Source organism: Musa acuminata, chromosome BXJ2-11, assembly GCF_036884655.1.
Source record: "Musa acuminata AAA Group cultivar baxijiao chromosome BXJ2-11, Cavendish_Baxijiao_AAA, whole genome shotgun sequence".
NCBI lineage: Eukaryota > Viridiplantae > Streptophyta > Magnoliopsida > Zingiberales > Musaceae > Musa > Musa acuminata.
In genome coordinates this window covers 332,989-352,658 of record NC_088348.1, presented here as the reverse complement: position 1 = coordinate 352,658, position 19,670 = coordinate 332,989, and the positions used below count along the sequence as shown (strand labels likewise).

At 41.6% G+C, this 19,670-nt stretch overlaps 3 protein-coding genes across 4 annotated transcripts; 2 read left to right on the top strand and 1 right to left on the bottom strand.

Moving 5' to 3' along the window:
- The first annotated feature begins 1,233 nt into the window (after nt 1–1,233).
- Nucleotides 1,234–6,388, top strand: LOC103970045 (uncharacterized protein At2g38710). The gene is made up of 5 exons (XM_009383676.3): nt 1,234–1,551; nt 4,297–4,416; nt 5,255–5,369; nt 5,542–5,635; nt 5,940–6,388. Exons 1-5 carry the CDS (start codon nt 1,448–1,450, stop codon nt 6,140–6,142), a joined length of 636 nt encoding a protein of 211 aa, XP_009381951.2. The 5' UTR covers nt 1,234–1,447; the 3' UTR covers nt 6,143–6,388.
- Nucleotides 6,389–7,024: 636 nt separating this feature from the next.
- LOC135626259 (pentatricopeptide repeat-containing protein At5g16640, mitochondrial-like) lies at nt 7,025–11,081 on the top strand. The gene is made up of 4 exons (XM_065131447.1): nt 7,025–7,053; nt 7,149–9,953; nt 10,037–10,108; nt 10,718–11,081. Exons 1-2 carry the CDS (start codon nt 7,025–7,027, stop codon nt 9,823–9,825), a joined length of 2,706 nt encoding a protein of 901 aa, XP_064987519.1. The 3' UTR covers nt 9,826–9,953; nt 10,037–10,108; nt 10,718–11,081.
- A 2,178-nt stretch (nt 11,082–13,259) lies between these two features.
- Nucleotides 13,260–16,426, bottom strand: LOC135584682 (transcription factor bHLH96-like). Of its 2 annotated transcripts, XM_009383675.3 has the most exons (3): nt 15,417–16,424; nt 14,492–14,956; nt 13,260–13,501 (listed from the first exon to the last, which is right to left on the bottom strand). In XM_009383675.3, exons 1-3 carry the CDS (start codon nt 15,813–15,815, stop codon nt 13,397–13,399), a joined length of 969 nt encoding a protein of 322 aa, XP_009381950.2. In that variant the 5' UTR covers nt 15,816–16,424; the 3' UTR covers nt 13,260–13,396. The 2 variants fall into 2 exon arrangements, with proteins under 2 accessions (XP_009381950.2, XP_064989841.1); XM_065133769.1 differs by lacking the exon at nt 13,260–13,501 and having other exon boundaries at nt 14,324–14,956; nt 15,417–16,426.
- Between the last annotated feature and the right edge of the window lie 3,244 nt (nt 16,427–19,670).

Sequence of the window (19,670 nt, the reverse complement as noted above, 5' to 3'; positions counted from 1 at the left end):
CTGCGATTAGGAATCTTAGGCTACAAGGTTGTCTTATATGATTAGGAAACCCTAGTCGTCAAGGATTCTTTTGCAACCAGGAAACCTTTGTTGCAGGGCATCATAGGCGATTAAGAAACCTTGGTCGCCAGCTTGCCCCATACAGCCAGGAATCCTAGTCGTTAGGGTCTCCTAGGCTGCTAGAAAACCTTAATCGCCAGGGGTTCTCTTTGTAATCAGGAAACCTTGGCTGTAGGGGTTCTGCCTTGCCCAAGCCGAGAGCAACATGGCAGCTCTCGATTTGCTGTAGGTGGCCAAGTCGAGAGCACCCTCTACAGCTCTTGACCAAGGCTGCAAGCAGCCTTTGGCCAACCTATAGGGCAGCAATAGTTACTGCCCTTTCTCCTCCTTTTGCATCAATAATTTTGATGTCAAAAGGTCTCTCTAAACACCTTTTAATAGAGAAAAAGGGTATAGTTCAGATATGAAATCACGACAAAAAATTACAGTAACTATGCAAAAATAATTCTATGCGATTCAACACAACACACAGTTTAAAAACTAATCGTTGGATGAACAACCTAGTACTGATACCACTGTTGAGAAACTTAGGACAACATCATATTTGCAACGAAGGAATATAAAACAAAAATATCAGATTTTTCATAGAAAATAGTTTTTCGTTATCGTGCAAAGATTGATGCGCAAAAACCCATAAAAACGAAAACTACGCATATATAAAAGATATGTAACCTAATAAGATCATATATTCTTGAAAACCTGTAGATATACGAGAGAGGATGAAGAAGATCAACTGTCCTCATTTTTAATGGTGTTCAATATGACAAATGCGACGAATATGCTTCTCAAATTATTGTATGATCATTTTCTCCACACGCATAGAGATCGACTTTTTTTACTATCCACATGCCCCAAATCATTTGACTCAATATGTATGCAGAAGCTCCGGTCCAAATATTTATCGGGATATTATTATTTATAATTTTATTTAAAAATAAATAATTTAAATTATCTCAAATCGATGGAACGTGTGAGGTCGGATGGCATGAAGCGATGTTGATATCGATGATGATGATGATGCTGATGATGATGATGATGATGATATTAGGGATCAACATCCACAGCGAAGATAAAATAGAAGATTATTAAGAAAATAAAATAATATTTTATTATTTTTTAAAGAGTTATCGGCATGAGATTATCAATAATAAAAAAGGACATCTTCTTTATGCTCTCTTGTGTCTGTCTCTCCATTGTTGTTCGGCGACGGTGACATAAAAAGTTACTCCTTTTTTCTTTGATACGATAGAAGAAAGGAACCCTAGAGTGATAGGAGGAAAGGGTGTCACCGCCGTTGCCCGATCCGATCATCATCGGAGGAGGAGGTCCTGTCGCCGGCGGCGGACCGCGCAGCACGGTTCGACTCCCCTTCACCCCGACCTGCAAGATGGTGTCGGCCAGTCGGGAAATGGCGGTGTACTGCTTCGATACCCTCGTCGCCCACTACAACAGCGAGCACGTGCCCCCCCCGGCGTTCGAGGAAGGCCAGCAGTAAGGATCGTTAGCTTCTGATGATGCGAGATTGCTCCGACCGAAGGATTGTTCTCTTTTTTGTGTCGGCCGTATTAGATTTTGAGCTTTCTTGCTTCTTTGAGTATGTGAGCAATTGGTTACTGATCCAAATATTTGCTTTGCTTGATTCGATTCGATCTCGAGAAATGCACTTCGATTCTTATCCTATGTCTCTTTAACTATACGGGAGGAAGAAAAAAGAAAGAATGATGAGTCATGGGTATTCTTTGAAGGCCATCGCGGCAGCATCTTGATCTTCGTCAAGTTTGCATTTTTTTCTTCCAATCGTAGTTGTATCTGATGAGGTTTCCGTTTGGGTTAGATCTATATATACCATATACTGCGACTCCTCTTTGGTCTCCCCTTCGGTCCTTACTACACCTGAAGCTTTTGTCTTTCAGATAAAATCTTAACATGGTACCGCAGGCTGTGGATTCCAATATCCTCCCCATGGTGCTCTTTCTATTAATCTCTTTGCAGGGATTTAATGCCCTTTTTCTCAAGCCAAAAAGGGCTTCATATCGGAGGTGGAATTATGCTGCTTCTTGGACCTTCATATAATTGTTTAACCCTTTTGGTTTGAGATATGTGGACGCACTGGAAATATAGTTCTTCCGGTATTTTTCATGTGGGATTTAAGGCTTTTCGTCTAAAATATGTCTTGTTTGTCTGGAGTCTAAAATCTATTTGATTAGATACTGAACTTTGTAATTAGAATTATGGTTATCTGCTTATCTTGGTTCGATACTCGAAAATATATGGTTTGGGAGAAGAGAGGGGTTATTTCTGTAGCTGCAAGGTATATAATGGGCAATTATCTCACAACAAATTTGCTGCCTCCTAACTCTCCTTTTACTATCATAGCCTACTGCTTAAGACTGTAGCATAGTGAACTGATGCCCCACTGTGTATGACCATGTTTGACTCATGTGGCCTTTTACTATCATATTTCTTCCACTAGCCTTTTCCTTGAATTTTTCTCTCCCACTTCAGAATTTATTGCTGATTTTGCCTTTTTCTTTTCCCTGTTGTGCATTCAGATGAAGTACTGATGTCAAACAAACTTTCTTTTTTAGGGTAGAGCACTTTTAAGTGAAATAGACACTATCACTTACCGTAGTAAAACAAATGCTACTTGAAGTATGTCTTGCAGCCTAAAGATTATCTTTGTTTTCAGATGTTTTGCTTTTTCCCCTATTAAACAATCCTAATTATATGATTCAAGTTTTTTGTTGTGTTAGAGATATCCGAAAATATGTTCTTATTAGATAATCTATGCTCTCCACATGGTAGCCTAGTTTAGTCTCACATCGGATGTAAGATGATAATTAAGTTTGTTTATAGGCTATCAATTTAATGGGATGGGTTGGTTTGTAAGAAATGACATCAAACTAGAGCTAGTATTTGATGTGGTCAGGGGTCCAATGAGGAAAGGATTAGCCGTGGACAAATCACAATATTCTTCACTTTAGAATGATTTCTCTTTGTTTCTTTCATCCCTGATTTAGAGGTCCTTTATCTCGTTGGTAAAGGATTTTTGGTTGTTAAACATCGACACAATACATTTTGGAGCTTTGGAAAGCGATTGTTCTCTGAATTTGGTTTTTGTAGATCGGATTTTATCAAATAGCTGAAGTTCCTTGTGTTATTCCATGCTAGTCACTAATTTGTTTTCCACCCCTTTAGTTTTGTGCTGCTTGTCAGTATATGATATGCATGGCAGAGTTTTTATGCTTAAGAGGGTGCACAAATCTCCTGTTCCTTATGCATTTGGCTCATATCTTTAACAAAAGAGAGCGCAGCTACTCGGTCATCACGAAGAGATAGTGCTAGTTCTCCAGAGAAATTTGCAGGCTTGGACTATAGCCATCACTTGTGATATAAGAAATCTAAACATTCAATATGCATTGCTTATGTGGCTGAAATGTACAGAGGGATCGGACGTGCTTTCAAATTTTCCCATCCCAGTTCACTAAGATCTCTGCTCCTTGTAGGATCTACATAACCCTTACCATAACCATAAAGAACCAAATTTTAACCAGGACCTTGCGCTGAACTTTTTTGGATCAAGTAAGACCTTTATGTTTGTTTTTTGAACTGATTCATTCGGAGAGTTTGTGGACTTTGCTTGATATCATTTGTCACTATTGAAATGTTACAACCTGTCTTGATAAAATAACTAGCCCATTAATTTTATTGAGCCTAAACTGCTGGCCCAAAATATTTAAACCCAAGTTAACGGTAGTAGACTATCAAACTTTTGTGAGATCATCAGAAACCTTCTCCCACATTGTTCTGGGACTAAACCCAGCTGTTACATAAAACATTTGATGCTTCTACATCTGTGTGTGGTGTCAACTTTTACTGTCCTTTCTGTTGGTGATTCTTATGTTCTTTGCTTTTTTGTTATATTGTTTGCCTGTTTGCACCACTACCTTGTTCAATGTCTGATTGCAGTTCTTTCTACTTTGCACAATTTTATCCTTACGTTATGAATGCAATTTTCTTGTACTCTTTAGCAAGTGTCCTTTGACTAACTAGGGCATCCTATGAAATTGATCCCCTCAATGGTTTCAAGTTACTAATGATGTATGATCCTGATTGTGTACTGCAATGATCAAGTTCATGTTAGTAAACATGTATATGCATCACATCTCTTATAGGCTAATACTGGATAATATTTTAATTTTTAAATGAACTCACATGATTAAATTTTCATTTCAGCCCATTATTTGTGACTTGGAAGAAAGCAGTCAATGGAGCGGAACCTTACTTGCGTGGATGTATTGGAACTCTGGAAGCCCACTGCATAATCAGGGGTTTCAGGGACTATGCTTTAACCAGGTATTTTCCATTGTTTGGTTCCGTATGATGTTTCATATATCTCGAGTGGCAGTACCGGAACCTCAATTGTACACTGGAAGCAGATAAAAGGAGTATGCTATGAAGTATTTTGAAGGATTGCTATTTAGCACCTTTTGAATTACAACATATAAATGTGGATATGATGATATCATTCATCTATATGGGCTTTGTACTATGATATGCAGTCCGTGGTCTGAGTAATTTACGTAGAAACTTTAGCTCTTCTTACGTGTAAAAGATTATTCATTCATATCGAGCTATTGATGAAATTGTGAGCTATTGAAATTTTAGAAATTTTGATATCAAACAAACAATTGCTTTCATGCTAAAAAAGTAGAAAATGTCTGGATTGACACAGTTATCAATAGTCTGGCTAGTCTCATTGCTGTGAGGATGACAGATAATATATCAATCGACCTGGGAAAAGCTTGTGTTGTACTGTTGCAAATGTTTTGCCATTATATTACAGATGCAATCAAACTGGCTAATGATATTGGAAACCACAATCTTTCTCCTTTTGATTTTGATTTTGATTTTTGAAAAAACAATCTAAAGTTTGAGCAAGTTCCGGCTTTAGATTTTGCACAAGAAATTATTGATTTTAACTGGCCAGGTAAACAGACAATCCATGATATGCCCGACATGCTTTACTGGATAATTCATATGAGATAGCTTATGGGCTCTAAGAAAATTGGAAAGAAAGTTTATAAAAGGTACTAACTCTAATAAAAGAGTTGCACTAGCAAGGAAAAAATTTTTGCTCTCTTCAATGCTTTGCTGATATCTGATAGCTAATATATTGTTTATCTTGATGCAGTGCTTTGAGGGACCATCGTTTTCCTCCAATACAAGCTAAGGAATTGCCATATTTGGAATGTACAGTGTCTGTACTGACCGACTATGAATCTGCTCTCGACTACCTTGACTGGGAGGTTTGCTTGTCTTCTTCTATGTTAAACTTTTTTATCACAGTAATCACATGCGCATGCAAAATTTTCCTTTTCCATCCATCTAGACTAAGTACTTAACAGTTTCTAGATTAATGAATATAGTTTCTTGATCTCTTACACTAGCAGCTGCTGCGATAATTGTTCTATCTTGCAGATTGGGGAGCATGGCTTAATAATTGAATTTGCTGACCCTAATTACAACATGAGGCTCAGTGCGACATACTTGCCTGAGATTGCTGCCCAGGAAGGTACAGCTCTTATCTTAATTTCTTCTACTCTGAGTCAATTAAAACTTACTGTCAAGGCTCCAGAGTTTGGCCAAGTTGGTCATGTTATCCTTTGTTACCTTACCTCGTGAAACCAGAAAACTAAGACATGGTGCCTCTATTGGTAAGAAGAGGTGCTTGAAGTAAAAATTTCACCATGCCTGCATCTTTTAGTTTTCATGGAAATTTCACCATAATATCATTTGATCTGATGATGAGTCAAATTTCTAAATGACGTCATGAAGCTTATTGTGCTTTTCTTTTTCTTTCTTCGGGGGAGCCACAGGTTGGACGAAGATAGAAACGATTGATTCACTGATGAGGAAAGCAGGTTTCCACGGTGCGATAAATGAGTCACTCCGCAAGGGACTTCATGTTACCCGCTACCGGAGCACCCTCTACACCATGCATTACAGTGACTATGCCTCCTATGTCAAGACGATCAGAGGGGCAGCCCCTGCAATTAACGGGGCCAAACCCAACTATTGATTCACCTCAGCAGCTGCACTGATGGAGCTGCAAAAGGTACCATTAGACCCTCCCTAATTAAACTTGGTCGGGTGGGGATTATTTGCCATTCCTACTGTATGTTTTCTCGGACTCATTCCATAAAAGAAAAAGACAAAAAAAGAAAAAGGAGGATATCGAGACAGTGATCTTGAAACTTCATTTCATGGCTCAGTAATGCCACGTGGTATATATACATGGATTAACTAATAATTGTTGCTTTGCTTTTGTCTGAGATATAGATATAAATGACATTGATTTGCATCGATTACACTGTACTATCCTATTATATATTTTTTTTATGTATGATTCAGGATGCTATCCTTCTATTTATTATTATTATTATTATTATTATTATTATTATTATTATTATTATTATTATCAATATAAGTATAATAAAAAAGTTCAAATTGAACAACTACATGCTATGCTGATGCCGGTGAGAACTCAAGAGACATCGAGTTCGTCGATGAACAAGAGATGACCTTGTCGCGCAACTAGGAGATAGATCATCTCTCACGAACATTTGTACGACTTATCCCAGAAGGAAGATCCGAGACCGTCTACTCAATCAATCATCTTGATTCAGATCCCTTCGACAAGATCGCTTCACAACTAGGAAGATCCGAGACCGTCTACTCAATCAATCATCTTGAATCAGATCCCTTCGACAAGATCGCTTCTGATCGAGCCACCCATGTGACGTGGTCGGGAAGAAGCACAGCACATCAATGAACTTACGCTGAATCAATTGTGCCAACTTACTCGTCGACCGTACACGTATACTTTTTCCAAAGTAAAAAAAACAAAGGAAATCACGTTGAACGTGTTGGTGGGTGGTTGGACGGACCAGCAGCCGCCCTAATGGGGCCCAACCGGCTGGCTAATCGCTAGTGAGACCGGGCTCGAAGCGTTTTGCGGTCCACGGCAGCTGATTAGGCAACCGCTTGGGCCCAAAATGTTTGAGTTCTTTCATCGAATGTTGCAGCAACTTAAGTGAGAGGGTCCAACTCATCAAATTGGCTCAACTTAATAGGACTACCAGCGCCCGCCCCTCCCTCTCCGCGCTTTCGCCGCCTCCGCCACGACCCTCTGGTCTCTCTACGCCACTCCCACGCCTACGCGGCCACCATCCAGTCTCAGACGTCTACCGTCCGCCGCGACCTCTCCTTAGAGCCAGCTTCTTACTCCCGGTTATCTCGGAAGGTCTTGCGCGGCTCGGTTCTGTTTGGTTTCTCCTTCGGGTGCTTCTCTTGGCACTCACCACTGAGCCTGTATCTGCCGGCGGACACCTTCGAGCACCGTCAGATGCAAAGGCGGATGTAGAGAACTGCTGCGTCCTTTCAAGTCCGGATCTGTTGCCATCTTCTTATCCTTTTAAGAACTCCATGAATAACTGCTCTCTGGCCGTTTCCGGACGCAGTTCGACCTCAATCCGCAAAAGATTGCGCCTTCCGCGCGGAATCCCGGGCTTGCCCTGTTTTTCCACCAGTGAAGCCCTTGATCTTCCCGAAGAAAGCTTCGACTCGGTTTTTTATACGCTCCCTTCACCTCGATATCCAAGATTTCGTTCGCCCCTTCCGTGCTTCTGGGCTCTTCCCGAGGATGCGCCTCGTCTTGGCTGTGAAGGTAGCTCCAACCGAGAGCGCTGGGAGTTCACTCGAGCGTGGGTACGAGGGCGAATGCAAGAATGTGCCAAAGCCGGGAACTTGACGGATTCTCTCAATTTTCTGCGGCTCCTCGTACCCAGTATTCTTGATTACAATGGACTTCTCTACCGCTATCTCAGATCAGGTCATGTTTCTGTAGACGCGTTGGCGAATCTTTTTGCAGAGATGAAAAGATTTGGACCGTGTCCGAACGTTTGGACGTTCAACATACTCTTCAATGGATTGTGCGCATTAGGCTATTTTGAAGATGCCTTCTATGTGCTTGAAGAAATGTGGAGCCATAGGTTTGTTCCGTCTTTCATGTCATTGAGGAAACTGATGAAGAAATCATTAGATTCGGGTAGCCTCGAACTTTCTCTGCAAGTATTAAGGCTCATGTTGAATTTAAACTATTTGCCAACGTTACAAGATGTGAGTAACTTGATAATTAACCTCATCAGAAGCAACAAAATTTGTCAAGCTTATCAAGCTTTCTCGATACTATTGGGAAAGGGTTTTGTCCCAAATGTCTATGCCTGCAATTCAATTCTTTTTTACTTAAGCAAGTCCTATCGGAGCGATATGGCTTTGTCACTCTTTTATTGTCTGAGAAAGAAGGGATTCAGTCCAAACATATACTCCTATACGGCTGTGATTCTTGGATTTAGCAAGCAAGGGTTGTGGAATGAAGCATATTGTTTTCTGAAGCTGATGCGGAGTGAAGGATGCATGCCTACGGTTGTCACATACACTATACTTATTAAGAACCTCTGCAGAGATGGGAAGTTAAAGGAGGCATTTGGTATTCTTGAGACGATGGATAAAGAAGGATGCCCTCCTGATTTAGTCACATGTAATGTGCTACTCCATGCACTCTGTGGCCACAATGCAATAACAGAAGCCCATAACTTCATTCAAATCATGGAAGAGAAAGGTTACCTACTTGATCAGTTCTCTTGGTGTGCTCTAGCTGGTGGTTTATTGAGAGCTGGGCTTGTAGAAAATTCAATAGATCTTCTGCAAAAAATAATTTTGGTGGGAAATCAAACTGTGGATGTTGTCACTTGGAATATCTACTTTCATAGTTTATGCTGCAACAACAATGTGAAAAAGGTGCTAGATATGGCTGAGAGTATGACTGAGAAGGGGTTCACTCCAACTACTTTTACGTGTAACATTATTCTGAAGGGACTATGTAAGGGGAAAAACACTGATGAGGCATTAGAGTTTCTAGACAGTTTTGCTCGGGGTGGAAATGGACCAGACTTGGTTTCTTTCAATACCATCCTGTCTGCAGCTTGCAAACAGGGAGACTCATCCATGATCCGAAGGGTTCTAACCAGAATGGATGTTGAAGGTTTCAATCTTGATATTGTTGGCATGACATGTTTGATGCAGTACTTCTCTAAGGCTGGCAGATTATCAGAAAGCTTTAGGCTTGTTAAATATATGATCTTACACGGGCATCTTCCCAGTACAATCACCTGTAATGTACTTCTGCACAGCCTTTGCAAGAAAGGGTTCCTGGCACATGCATATAGAATGTTTCATGAGTTTAAGAGCATGAAGACATTCCCAGATACCACTTCGTATAATATTCTCATACATGCTTCGATTAGGAAAGCTGACTATTCCTCCATGAAGTGCTTGTTGACTGATATGTATCGCGAGGGTTTGCTGCCTGATGCCACAACATATGGATCCTTAAGCTATGGCCTCTGCAGGAAAGGTAGTATTAGCGCTGCTGTGTGTTTGGAGCCCTGGATGCTGGAGTCTGGTGTAATGCCAAATATCTCTTACTATAACACTATTTTGGGTGCTGCATTTCGAATGGGCAGATTGTGGGATGTTTTATTAATACTTGTCAAGATGGAGATCGAAGGGTTTGAACCGGATGCAATTTCGTACAAGCTTTTCAAACGTAAGATGGAAAAGGGTGGAAGAAAGGGATTTCCAAAGGCCATGAAAATCCTTAAGATCTTAATGAACAAACGAGGGACTGGACTTGGTTTGTAAAGAAAGATGAAGCACTTGAATCCCATTGATCATTATGTTTAACAAGTGAAACACAAACACATGCAGAGGATCTCCCTAGCGACTTTTTTTTCGGTCTTCATTAAGCTGACATATGACCTGCTACGCAGGTATACGCTATTAATTTGTTCTGTATCACATCTAACATTTCTGTGATTTCATTTGGAGTTACACTCATTCCTTTGGTCTGAAGGTCCTTTCAATTGAGGATTAAGCTGGTTGGAGAAAAGCTTCTGCTTAATCACTGGCTTCCATTTTCATCAAGGTCTGTTACTGTTCATCCTTGTATCATTATGATATAAGCTATGAACTTTCTACTTGTCTTTTTTTCTTTTTGAACTGAGGCATGCTTGATCTGATCTTATCTCATAAATATTCGCTCCATAGAAATGTACCTTGACAATTGTATTCATACATTCACAAAACATATTGTAGCACTGTACACCGCATTGTCTTTTAGCTAGTTATTTGCCTCATTTTGGGCCACTTATGACCTAGTAATTTCAAATAAGTTTCCGGTATTATGTTGTCAAATCGAGATTCAATACAATGACTTATCTTATCCAGTCTCAGCATACATTGTCCTATAACTTCACTATACTTCAGCTTACAATCAGTCGGTTAGCTTTAGCCTATCTATCCTACCTGATACCTTAATTTACTATTATCATAAGCATGGTAAGAGAATACTACTTGCTAGCTTAATATCGGATCATTACAAACTGAAATGCCTGCATTTTGCTTGGGAGATAAGCATGACAATTACCACCTTAAGCTTAATCCAAATCTACTAACTGCATTGACTTCATCATTACTGATTGTTTCTTATAATTAAAAGAGTGATGATATCTCTGATGTTCTGTTTACATGACAGAGCGAGCATTTCTCCATCCGCGGCAGCATCATCAAACCACTCTAGACTGCTCTATTTTGGCGCCATTGCTGCTGAACCTCTCGAAGGTGGAACTTTGACTGGGAGTAGAACAGATGGGTTCTAATTTGGAACAAAGCAGAAGCAAATAGAGCAGGTAGAAAAGCACTCCAAACCTCTATGGCTGGCGGTGAGAAATCACATGATCACGGAGGGTTACCAACCAAAATATGTGCTGTTGTGTTTATTTTTTTTGGTATGCAGAGAAAGTTGCTAAGATACGATATTTATGTTGTGGAGAGAGAGAGAGAGAGAGAGAGAGAGAGAGAGAGAGAAAGAATGTTCTTTTCTTAATTTATCTTTTTATTTTACAAATATGTATGTATGTGTACATGTTTATTTAAAAAAATAAAATTATGTTGCTCAATATGGTGCTTGAAACATCACATGCTAGAAAATTCTTTTAAATATCCGACAAATATGGTATAATATACAACACAAAGTATAAGAAAACCCTTCTAAAATATTATAATATAATAATATTATATTATAATATGTGTTCCCGATGTGTGATTGATGGCTTAAAAATTCATAGGAATTTTGAACCCTGGCTTGCCAAGTCTTCTACTGTGTGACATTGTCGCCACATCTGAAAGTTACAACAGGCTTCGATGTTGGGAGACCATATTTACTTGTAAAAGCTTTCTTCTGGGAATCAAAAGTCGCAGTCAAAATTCACTTCACAAGCAAAACCTTTATCTACTAAGATCACAAACAAAAGACGACTTGGTAGACATGAACAAAGTAGGCAAACGGTGGACGACACTGTAACCTCAGCTGAAATGCCCAAATCGTGTGACGAGACGATCTTAAGAGGATTTATGCGACATCAACAGACAGTGGGGGGGGTGTTACAGCACAGGCCGCGTACGTACACAAGAAGGTGACTTAGGTGTCAGCTTTGTTGATCAAGCTTCAATCATATAGCACACAAAACAAGCATTCATGATTAGCCTTCTGGCCAGCTAAAATCCCTTTATATGTATGTCCCAAAATAATGTGTGAACGACTGATGACAACAAGAAGAAAAACGAGCCAAGTAAATCAACGACTAATGCACAAGAAGAGTAACCTTGCTGATAAGGTTTTTTTTTTACGCTAATAACAAGTATAGCAACCTCTAAGCAGCCAGCAAGCATGCATGAGCTAAACTTTATACCTGGACGAGGTATTTTGTCACCTCGTATATATCTATTGGTTCGAGCCCTTTAAAACGATGTCAACATCGTCTCTATCGAATGTGACTAAATTATCTATGAATATTATCTATGCTGTGGGAGCATAGTCGTCGTCTTTAGGTAGGAGAGTCGATTTCAAGATGAAGTCTGCTAGAGTTTAGGCTTTTACGGTAGTTCTTGGTATATATTGTATATCAAACTCTTTTAGCTCAATAGATCATTTGAGTAGTTGTTTAGAGACGTCAAATCGAGATAAAACTTGACGACGTGGATGGTTGGTGATGACTTATATAATGTGCATCTGAAAGTAGGGACAGAGTTTTCTCGTGTGAGTACTAGTGCAAATGTTAGTCATTATATAGATGAGTATCGCTCCTTGGTTCCACTTAAGATGTGACTGATGTAGTAGTTAGGCCTTTGACTCCCTGTGTTGTCTTAGACTAGTATGAAGTTGATGGTTAGGTCGGTAGTAGTAATGATGTAGAGGATTTATCACTCTACCATAAACTTATAGAGTTCAAATTGGAGATATTCTCTAGCACATAATAGTGAAAGTGAGACCATTCCTTTTCTTCGGTGCTAGTACCCTTAGTTTCATAGTTCTCTCTATGCTTACCATTCGGGAGCAGGTTGAGAATATCTTGAACAACTAACTCATGATCTCTCTCACTAGTCAAGAGTATAGATATTTGGTACAATAGCATGAACAATCCAATCTTGAAGACACAAATTCCAAAAAAAGAAAAAAATTATTTGACAAACCTTGATCTCTTAGAGAAGTATCTTAGTTTTTAATCGGTGAATTTTTTTTTACCAAGAGAGAGTTAATAGGGGATCATAGTACCACCATACCATTAAAGCAGAGGATATGAAAACCTCCGGATTATTAGTCATATGAGCCTAAATACCCATAGATAGCTTGTCTTCTATATATTTTATTTTCTTCGAGGACGCATTTGTATTGGACTTTGAGCTTTAACTTATATGAGGTTATCAAAGGGGATGTCATATATACATCTTAAAATGCATGGTAGAGAATCTTGGAGTGAACATATGACTCTATCTTATGAATCTCTAGCCTGTCTTTCTTTCTAGAGGGAGGTATATGATATTTATATAATGATAGACATCATATATATCCATACCCCCTTGTTCTCATCATATATATTTATGTAAACGGAGTGCCTATTTGCATCGTGCCTTCTCATGGGATTGATGGTTTTATGGCTTAGTGAGATTTACATATGGTCAGAGTGCTTGTTCGAAGCCTATGGGCCAAATCCACTGATGCACGAGAGAGAGAGAGAGAGAGAGAGTGTGAGAACAGTTAAGGAAGGCATCAGATCTTATAGCTTTACATGCAGAAGTGGTTAACAGCTAATACCGCTCTTGTAGAGGATTTGGAAAACTCAAAGAGTGGACCAGGACCCGTTATTGATTTGCCCTAGTGATGAGCTAGGGCAGTCACCTCAGCTTCGATCAGAGAAAGCAAATGGTGGATGGCAGCTGCAATGTCATCAACAGCAGTCAGACTGCATCCCTCCTCCACCTGCAATCGATCACCCAACATAAAAAAGCATGAGCAGGAAATCAATCCAAACTTTCACACATCACTAATCAGTTCTCCAAAGTCAAACCACATGACTTTCTTCTTCTAAAGTCCACTTCTGCAAAGCAACATATAAATTGGGCATGAGGGAGTGCAACTTCTGCTTAACTATTTACACTTTTAAGAGTGAAGAAGATCTATCTAGCACGTTGGAATTTTGCTCAACAGTGAGAGGTGAGGTGGAGAGGCAGCAATGATGCATGTCTAATGATGTTATTCTCCTCGAGGATTCCCCTGCACTGAGAGGAGTTCTACCATGTCACATCCAAGGGGCCAAGCTGGGCTCCGGAGTTCCATTCCAACGCAGAAGAAAGGGTTCTGACAAATTACACAGGGAACCTTCAGAAAGGTGGACACAGGTAAAGGGTTTTAGATCACAAGCCAGCAGCTTTTTCCTCTCCCTTTCCAATGGTGATGGGGAAATTTTGAAGCTACAGCAAGGGAGGAGTACCACACGGAGAACAAGAAGAGCAAACAAAATGGTGAGCAAGAGAATGATCATTAGGTTTGGGTTTTGCCTACGTCTTCGAGTTATTCCATGTGTTAAAAGGCCACAAGAGGGACATCATCAAATTGGTGATTAGTCCCTCAAGGCCTAAGGAGTACCCCCCTTCCTCTTCCTCTCTTTTTTGTTTTCATTTTTCCCTTGTGACTGTGTGTATCTAATATGAATTCTATTTCTTTACAGAAACCCAAAAACTTGACATGTTCTCTAGCAATGCTGGCTGGAGTTCTTGGGCTTAGAAGAGAGCATTGGAAACTTCAGCCCCCAAGGGGGTTAAACAAATGGTGCAGGTACAGCAAAAGGATCCCTTGCTGGAGGTTGCCAATGACATTTGCCCATGAACAGAAGAAAGTAAATGCTGGAGAATATTTGAGGCTTACTTTCCTAATCAGATCATAGTTAATCCAAGAGCACTGGGGACGCACCTTGACGCTGAGAGAGTAGAGCACCATGGAGTCGAGGGCAGTGACGTTGAGGTGAAGGATTGTGAGGCTAAGGTTGTGAAGCCCAGCCACCATCTTGAACAGCTGGCCGGGCCTCTTCGGCGAAAGGATTCGGACGTTGGCGTGAGTCTCGATCAGTGTCACCTCGATGTCGGCCAACGCCGGCAGCTGGTTCTCCGAGGGAGGGTGGTCCTGGCCCTGGGTGGTGTGGCACCAACTGTATTGCGGGAAGGAGAAGAACTGGGCAAAGGGAGGGGAATCGACCACGTCGCTGTTGCTACCGCTGCTGCTGCTGCTGCTGCTTCCAGCTTCCCCGATGTATGAACTCCTCTCCGGTTTCCCCGCCTGTTGCTGCAGTGTTCTCTTTTGTGCTTCCAGCGACTGGAGAAGCTGCTCTAGCTCCTTGACAAAGTCGATAGCTCCTCCAACAACGGAGGCTTGGTCGCCCTACAAGACCAAGACCAAAACCAAAACCAATGTTGACCGACTTTTGATCCTTGCGTGTGAATGAGCACTGATGAACAAGCTAAGCTCTGGAATTGGGAAGCAGTCATATCACATTAATACACCAAGCGGACCTTTGTTTGTTATGAGTGAAAACAAGCGAACTGTCTCCTCAACCATCCATCACTCGCAAACTAATCTTGGAAGATGATATTGACCTAAAACAGTTTACCCAAGCCATGCATATCATCTACAAAGAAAGAAGCTTATGCAGGCAGACAGACAGAAATCTAGTTCATGGTTGATTTAACCATCTTTATCTGAGTAAATTGGCCTTGTACTTTCTTTCTTTAACCACACGAGGACAGACAAACTCGCACTCCAGAGCATCTACAGGACGACCAGGAAGAATTCAAGCACGCCAATGAAGAGAAGAGAAGCAGGAGATGGATGAGAGTCAAACCCTTTGGATGTAGGACTCCGGCATGAGCGAGCGCAGCACTGCGAGGTGCTCGTTCATCTGGCGGCGGCGGTTGCGCTCGACGGCAATGTGGGTCATCCTTTGGTTCTCTGCTTCCTCCTTGTTCTTGCATGTCCTCGTCCTTCGCCGCTTCCTCTTTCCCTGTCCTACTGCTGCCGCCTCAGGCCTCGGTTCCTCCTTGGCCGCGGGGATGCCACCCACCAATCCAGAACGGGAAGGACCGATGCCAAGGGAGCCCACTGCGTCTTCGCCGCCGGCACTGCGGAAGAGGAAGCTTGAGCTCGAGGAGGGTTCAGCGTGGTGAAGGAGTGGGGAGGCCGTGATGGTGTCATAGATGAGGAAGCTGGAAAGCTCAGCAGAAGCTAACGCTTCCAGTGTCATGGTGCTCCTCGCTTCCTTTCTGACGTTGGTGTTTGTGTGTGTTTGTTAGTGCTTTCTACCCTAATTTTTCACCTCAGGCTTCCACTCCGCTTGCGCAAGTATTCAGGCTATTTAACCAACACTTCCGGCTCCCAAGAGCTAGCTGGGTAGCTCAAAGAGAGTTCTCAAAGGTCACAAAACACAACAAGCTATTTAACACCAAGGCCCAACTTTTGTTTCAGATCCCTCAGCGTTGTTGAAACGGAGGGAAGGGAAAGGTTACACGTGAGGGGTCAGGAAAGACCGAGAGCCTTTCTCTTCAAAAAGTGAGGGAAAGAGCAGCAGTCTGCCTCGCTCTCTCTCTCTCTCTCTCTCTCTCTCACACACACACACACACATAAATCCACAGACACTGTCAACCGATGTCTTGACCCAAGGAGCCCACAGAGGACGGATGAGAACAAGCACATAGCCAACCAAAACCGGCTGGTAATTGCCTAAGCATTAACCGCAGTAGAAATCTTTGGCAGGAAGAACATAACAGGAAAGAGGAACACATGGGCGACGGACGGGGGATGATCATAGAGGATCCATAGACGCCATCCACGTTACAACCTTTGCTTCTGCATCATACACCGCAGCGTCCACTATTTCCACCGAAGGGATAAGTAGAAGAGAGGGAGCCAAATAGTACACACAGGTCATCTTTATGCCATACGCATGCAACCATCACAAGGTGTTCGAGTTGTTCTGTTCTCCACCAGTGGGTGCTTCTCGTGGCCCGATGTAACTACGTAACACACGAGTTTACTCTGAATAGATAAGACTGATTGCTATTAAGTGGTCATTCGAGTATAATAACGCCCATTAGATGGTGATGGTTTTGGCCTTTTAGGGCTGTGAGATTCCGCACGTAGAATTGGGGATCATATGCTCAAACCCCTATGCTGGCGCCAGCTTTATCCATTATTAACCCTAAGCTTCTAATATAATGATGACACTATCTATGCAAGCATGATAACGTACACGGCTTTGCTGTCTCCCAATAAGTAGAGAAGGGAGAAAACAACAAAGAAGTAACACTTTCTTAACCAAACCCAAGTAGCATTCTAGTTTATAGCTAGCAATTATTACATGTGTACACATGCTCTGCTACTGCCCAAAGAATTCCTTGAGAAGAATCCTGATTGATATATATCAAGCATTCAGTCAACAACTTCACGGTAAGCTATAGTTTTGCCTATATGTTGTGGTCATTTCAGAGAGTCCATGAACTTTTTTTATTCGCCTCATTTCCAACTCTTTTTCCTTCATTTCGACATGAAAAGTCTGATGGATAGTTTCAGAAACTTCAGACTAGCTAGGCCAAGAACTGAGCAGGACTAGTTAGCTGAGATAAAAGTCAAATATAGAGGAAAATTCAACTAGCTCTTATCAGGTTGAAGCTTGACCTGCAGCCACTCGAATGGAAGTTCAGCTCTTGATCAAGCGGTCATCATTTACAAATGACAATTAACATTGTAGATCTGTAGCAGAAAGATAAAGGTGTATGGCTCCTACAGCTACATGATGAGAGTGAGACAAACAAGTCTATATCAGTGCTCACAAACCCACTGCAAGTATTAGGTTAAACATACGTATTAGGAAGCACAATGTTGAAGCTTTGGCTTCAGCTATCGAAGAAGGAGCATGTATAGGAGGGTTGTTTGGTAGATCAAAACGACTCGGAAGAAGGTCTCTAGTACTTCCTTCTCCAGTATTCCCACAAAACGAGAGCCTTACGAACTGAGATGGTAGCCCCTGGGAGTTGCCGAGGAGCGTGGGATGTCCGCACATGTGAGACACGTACATCATGAAACGAAGCAGGTAACTCATGGACCGAGCCAGGAAAAGAATTTTAAAGATCAAATAGAGGAGGAGAAGATAGCTAGGCGGGGAGGGATACATTATACTATGGACGATGAGCAGTGGTGGGTGCAAAAGGCAAGGACAACCATACATACATACGACATGGAGGTCTCAGTTTTCCAGATGGGGTGGTGCTGTGAGGAGCTGAAGGTCGTAGCAGAGAGACATCAGCAGCAGAGGAGGGAGGAAATTAGCCAGCCTTGGGCCACGTTCCAACCGTGTCAGGGAATCCATGTGAAGACCACCTCGGAAACCACGTCCATCTCTCTCTCTCTCTCTCTCTCTCTCCATATTCGTGCTTTGTCTGGAGTAACGTGCAACATATAACAATTCGGGAGAGATTGTCATCGTGTTGGGAGCATCAACAACACTTTTAAGACGAGTCATCTGATCCGTAGACACTATTGAGGTCTCGTCACTGTTCTTCACGATACTTGGGAAACTATTACGGATTCGACATATTTCTTTCTTATATTTTAATGATCTTTTGACCAATGATACCATCATACTCCTTTAGACAAGAAAAACCCTAATATATAAAGACAACATTAAGTTCTCTTCTAAAACTTGTTCATCAGTCAGCAAATTGACTTTGTTATGATTCGTCATAATTATCCTTTACGATGATGATACTTAAAACGCGAAAATGACGCGATCATTGATGTAATTTCTAAGATGCGAACGAGAGAGAGCATCTCTTACGTATATTTCCCCATGCATTGCAAGTGCAGCTGTCTCGTGATTGCAAGTCAAACATGCATGCATGTACAACTAACTCTACATTAGGAAGAAATTTACGTGAAAAGGTAAACATCAACAAAGAAACGAATGGCCCATCCAATATCTTGCTGGCAGACTCAGTTAAAGGGTTTGGTTATCTATTGCATGGACGTCACAAGGTATAGCTGAAAACAATCGTCGAGTACACTTGGTGACTTCCCATCCAACTCTCCAACCCAATGCTTTAAATTGGTTTGGTCTCTTCTTCGACCGTATTACCAGTGAGGAAGAGCTAAATGATCTTAGGTGAACCAGAAACAAACAGTGGTTTATATGACAAGTATTGAAGCCGTCGTACTTAGTCACAATGGACCCATTCTTCCTGCAACGAGGACGTGCAATAATACATACCGTAACGAGTGCAAGCAGTCCCTAGAGCAGCTGCAGCTGTTGATAAGGATGTAACCTTTGACACCATAACATGAAGATGCCCGGACCAAGACACGCCAACGAAGACTCACGTACTTAATCAGACATTGATGGTTGCCATGTTTTGGACTTTACTGATGCGTCTTTGTGGCCGCTGTTTTCTGCTGCCGCCATGCATGTTTTATTCCTGTGAGAACTGCTCTCCACTCTCCCCTCTCTCCCTTGAGTAGATTTTGCTGCGGTTGTAAATCGCTGGGATATACAACTACAAACCGCATGCAAAAAATACATTTTGTCGTGGATAGAACATATCAAAGCAATTGAATGGTTTGCATGCGCTACAATGACTGATTACATGCAGATGGCAGCTCATATGTCGACCACACGCCCCAACAAAGTCGATACATGTGAATGGTGTACGTAGGAGAGAGAAGTTGCCCGGAAGGCCATCCCCTATTCCAACCCTCTTCTCTTTCCCTGTTCATTCTAGACACTTGTCCATAGATCGATACTGTACCTACTGGGAACGATGTCTACCTTCTTAGGCGCTCCAGCTTCTTTGTGTTCATCTGGAGATGGAATCGGGAAAGCGTTTTAGTTCTTCACACTGCTTGAGTGTGCCACTTGAATCGGTACGTTCATAATCCTGGTGACTCCGTGATGAGCTGAACTGCGCGATGCAGTAAATTGCTAGCAGCCAAAAAATCTGGAATATAGCATCAGCTAACGCAGATGCATATTAAGTGCTCACGGGCGCTCATATCTGAATCGAGATGATGAAGGCATCTGGTTTGGTTCTTGCTGAGCTTCGCGAGCGTG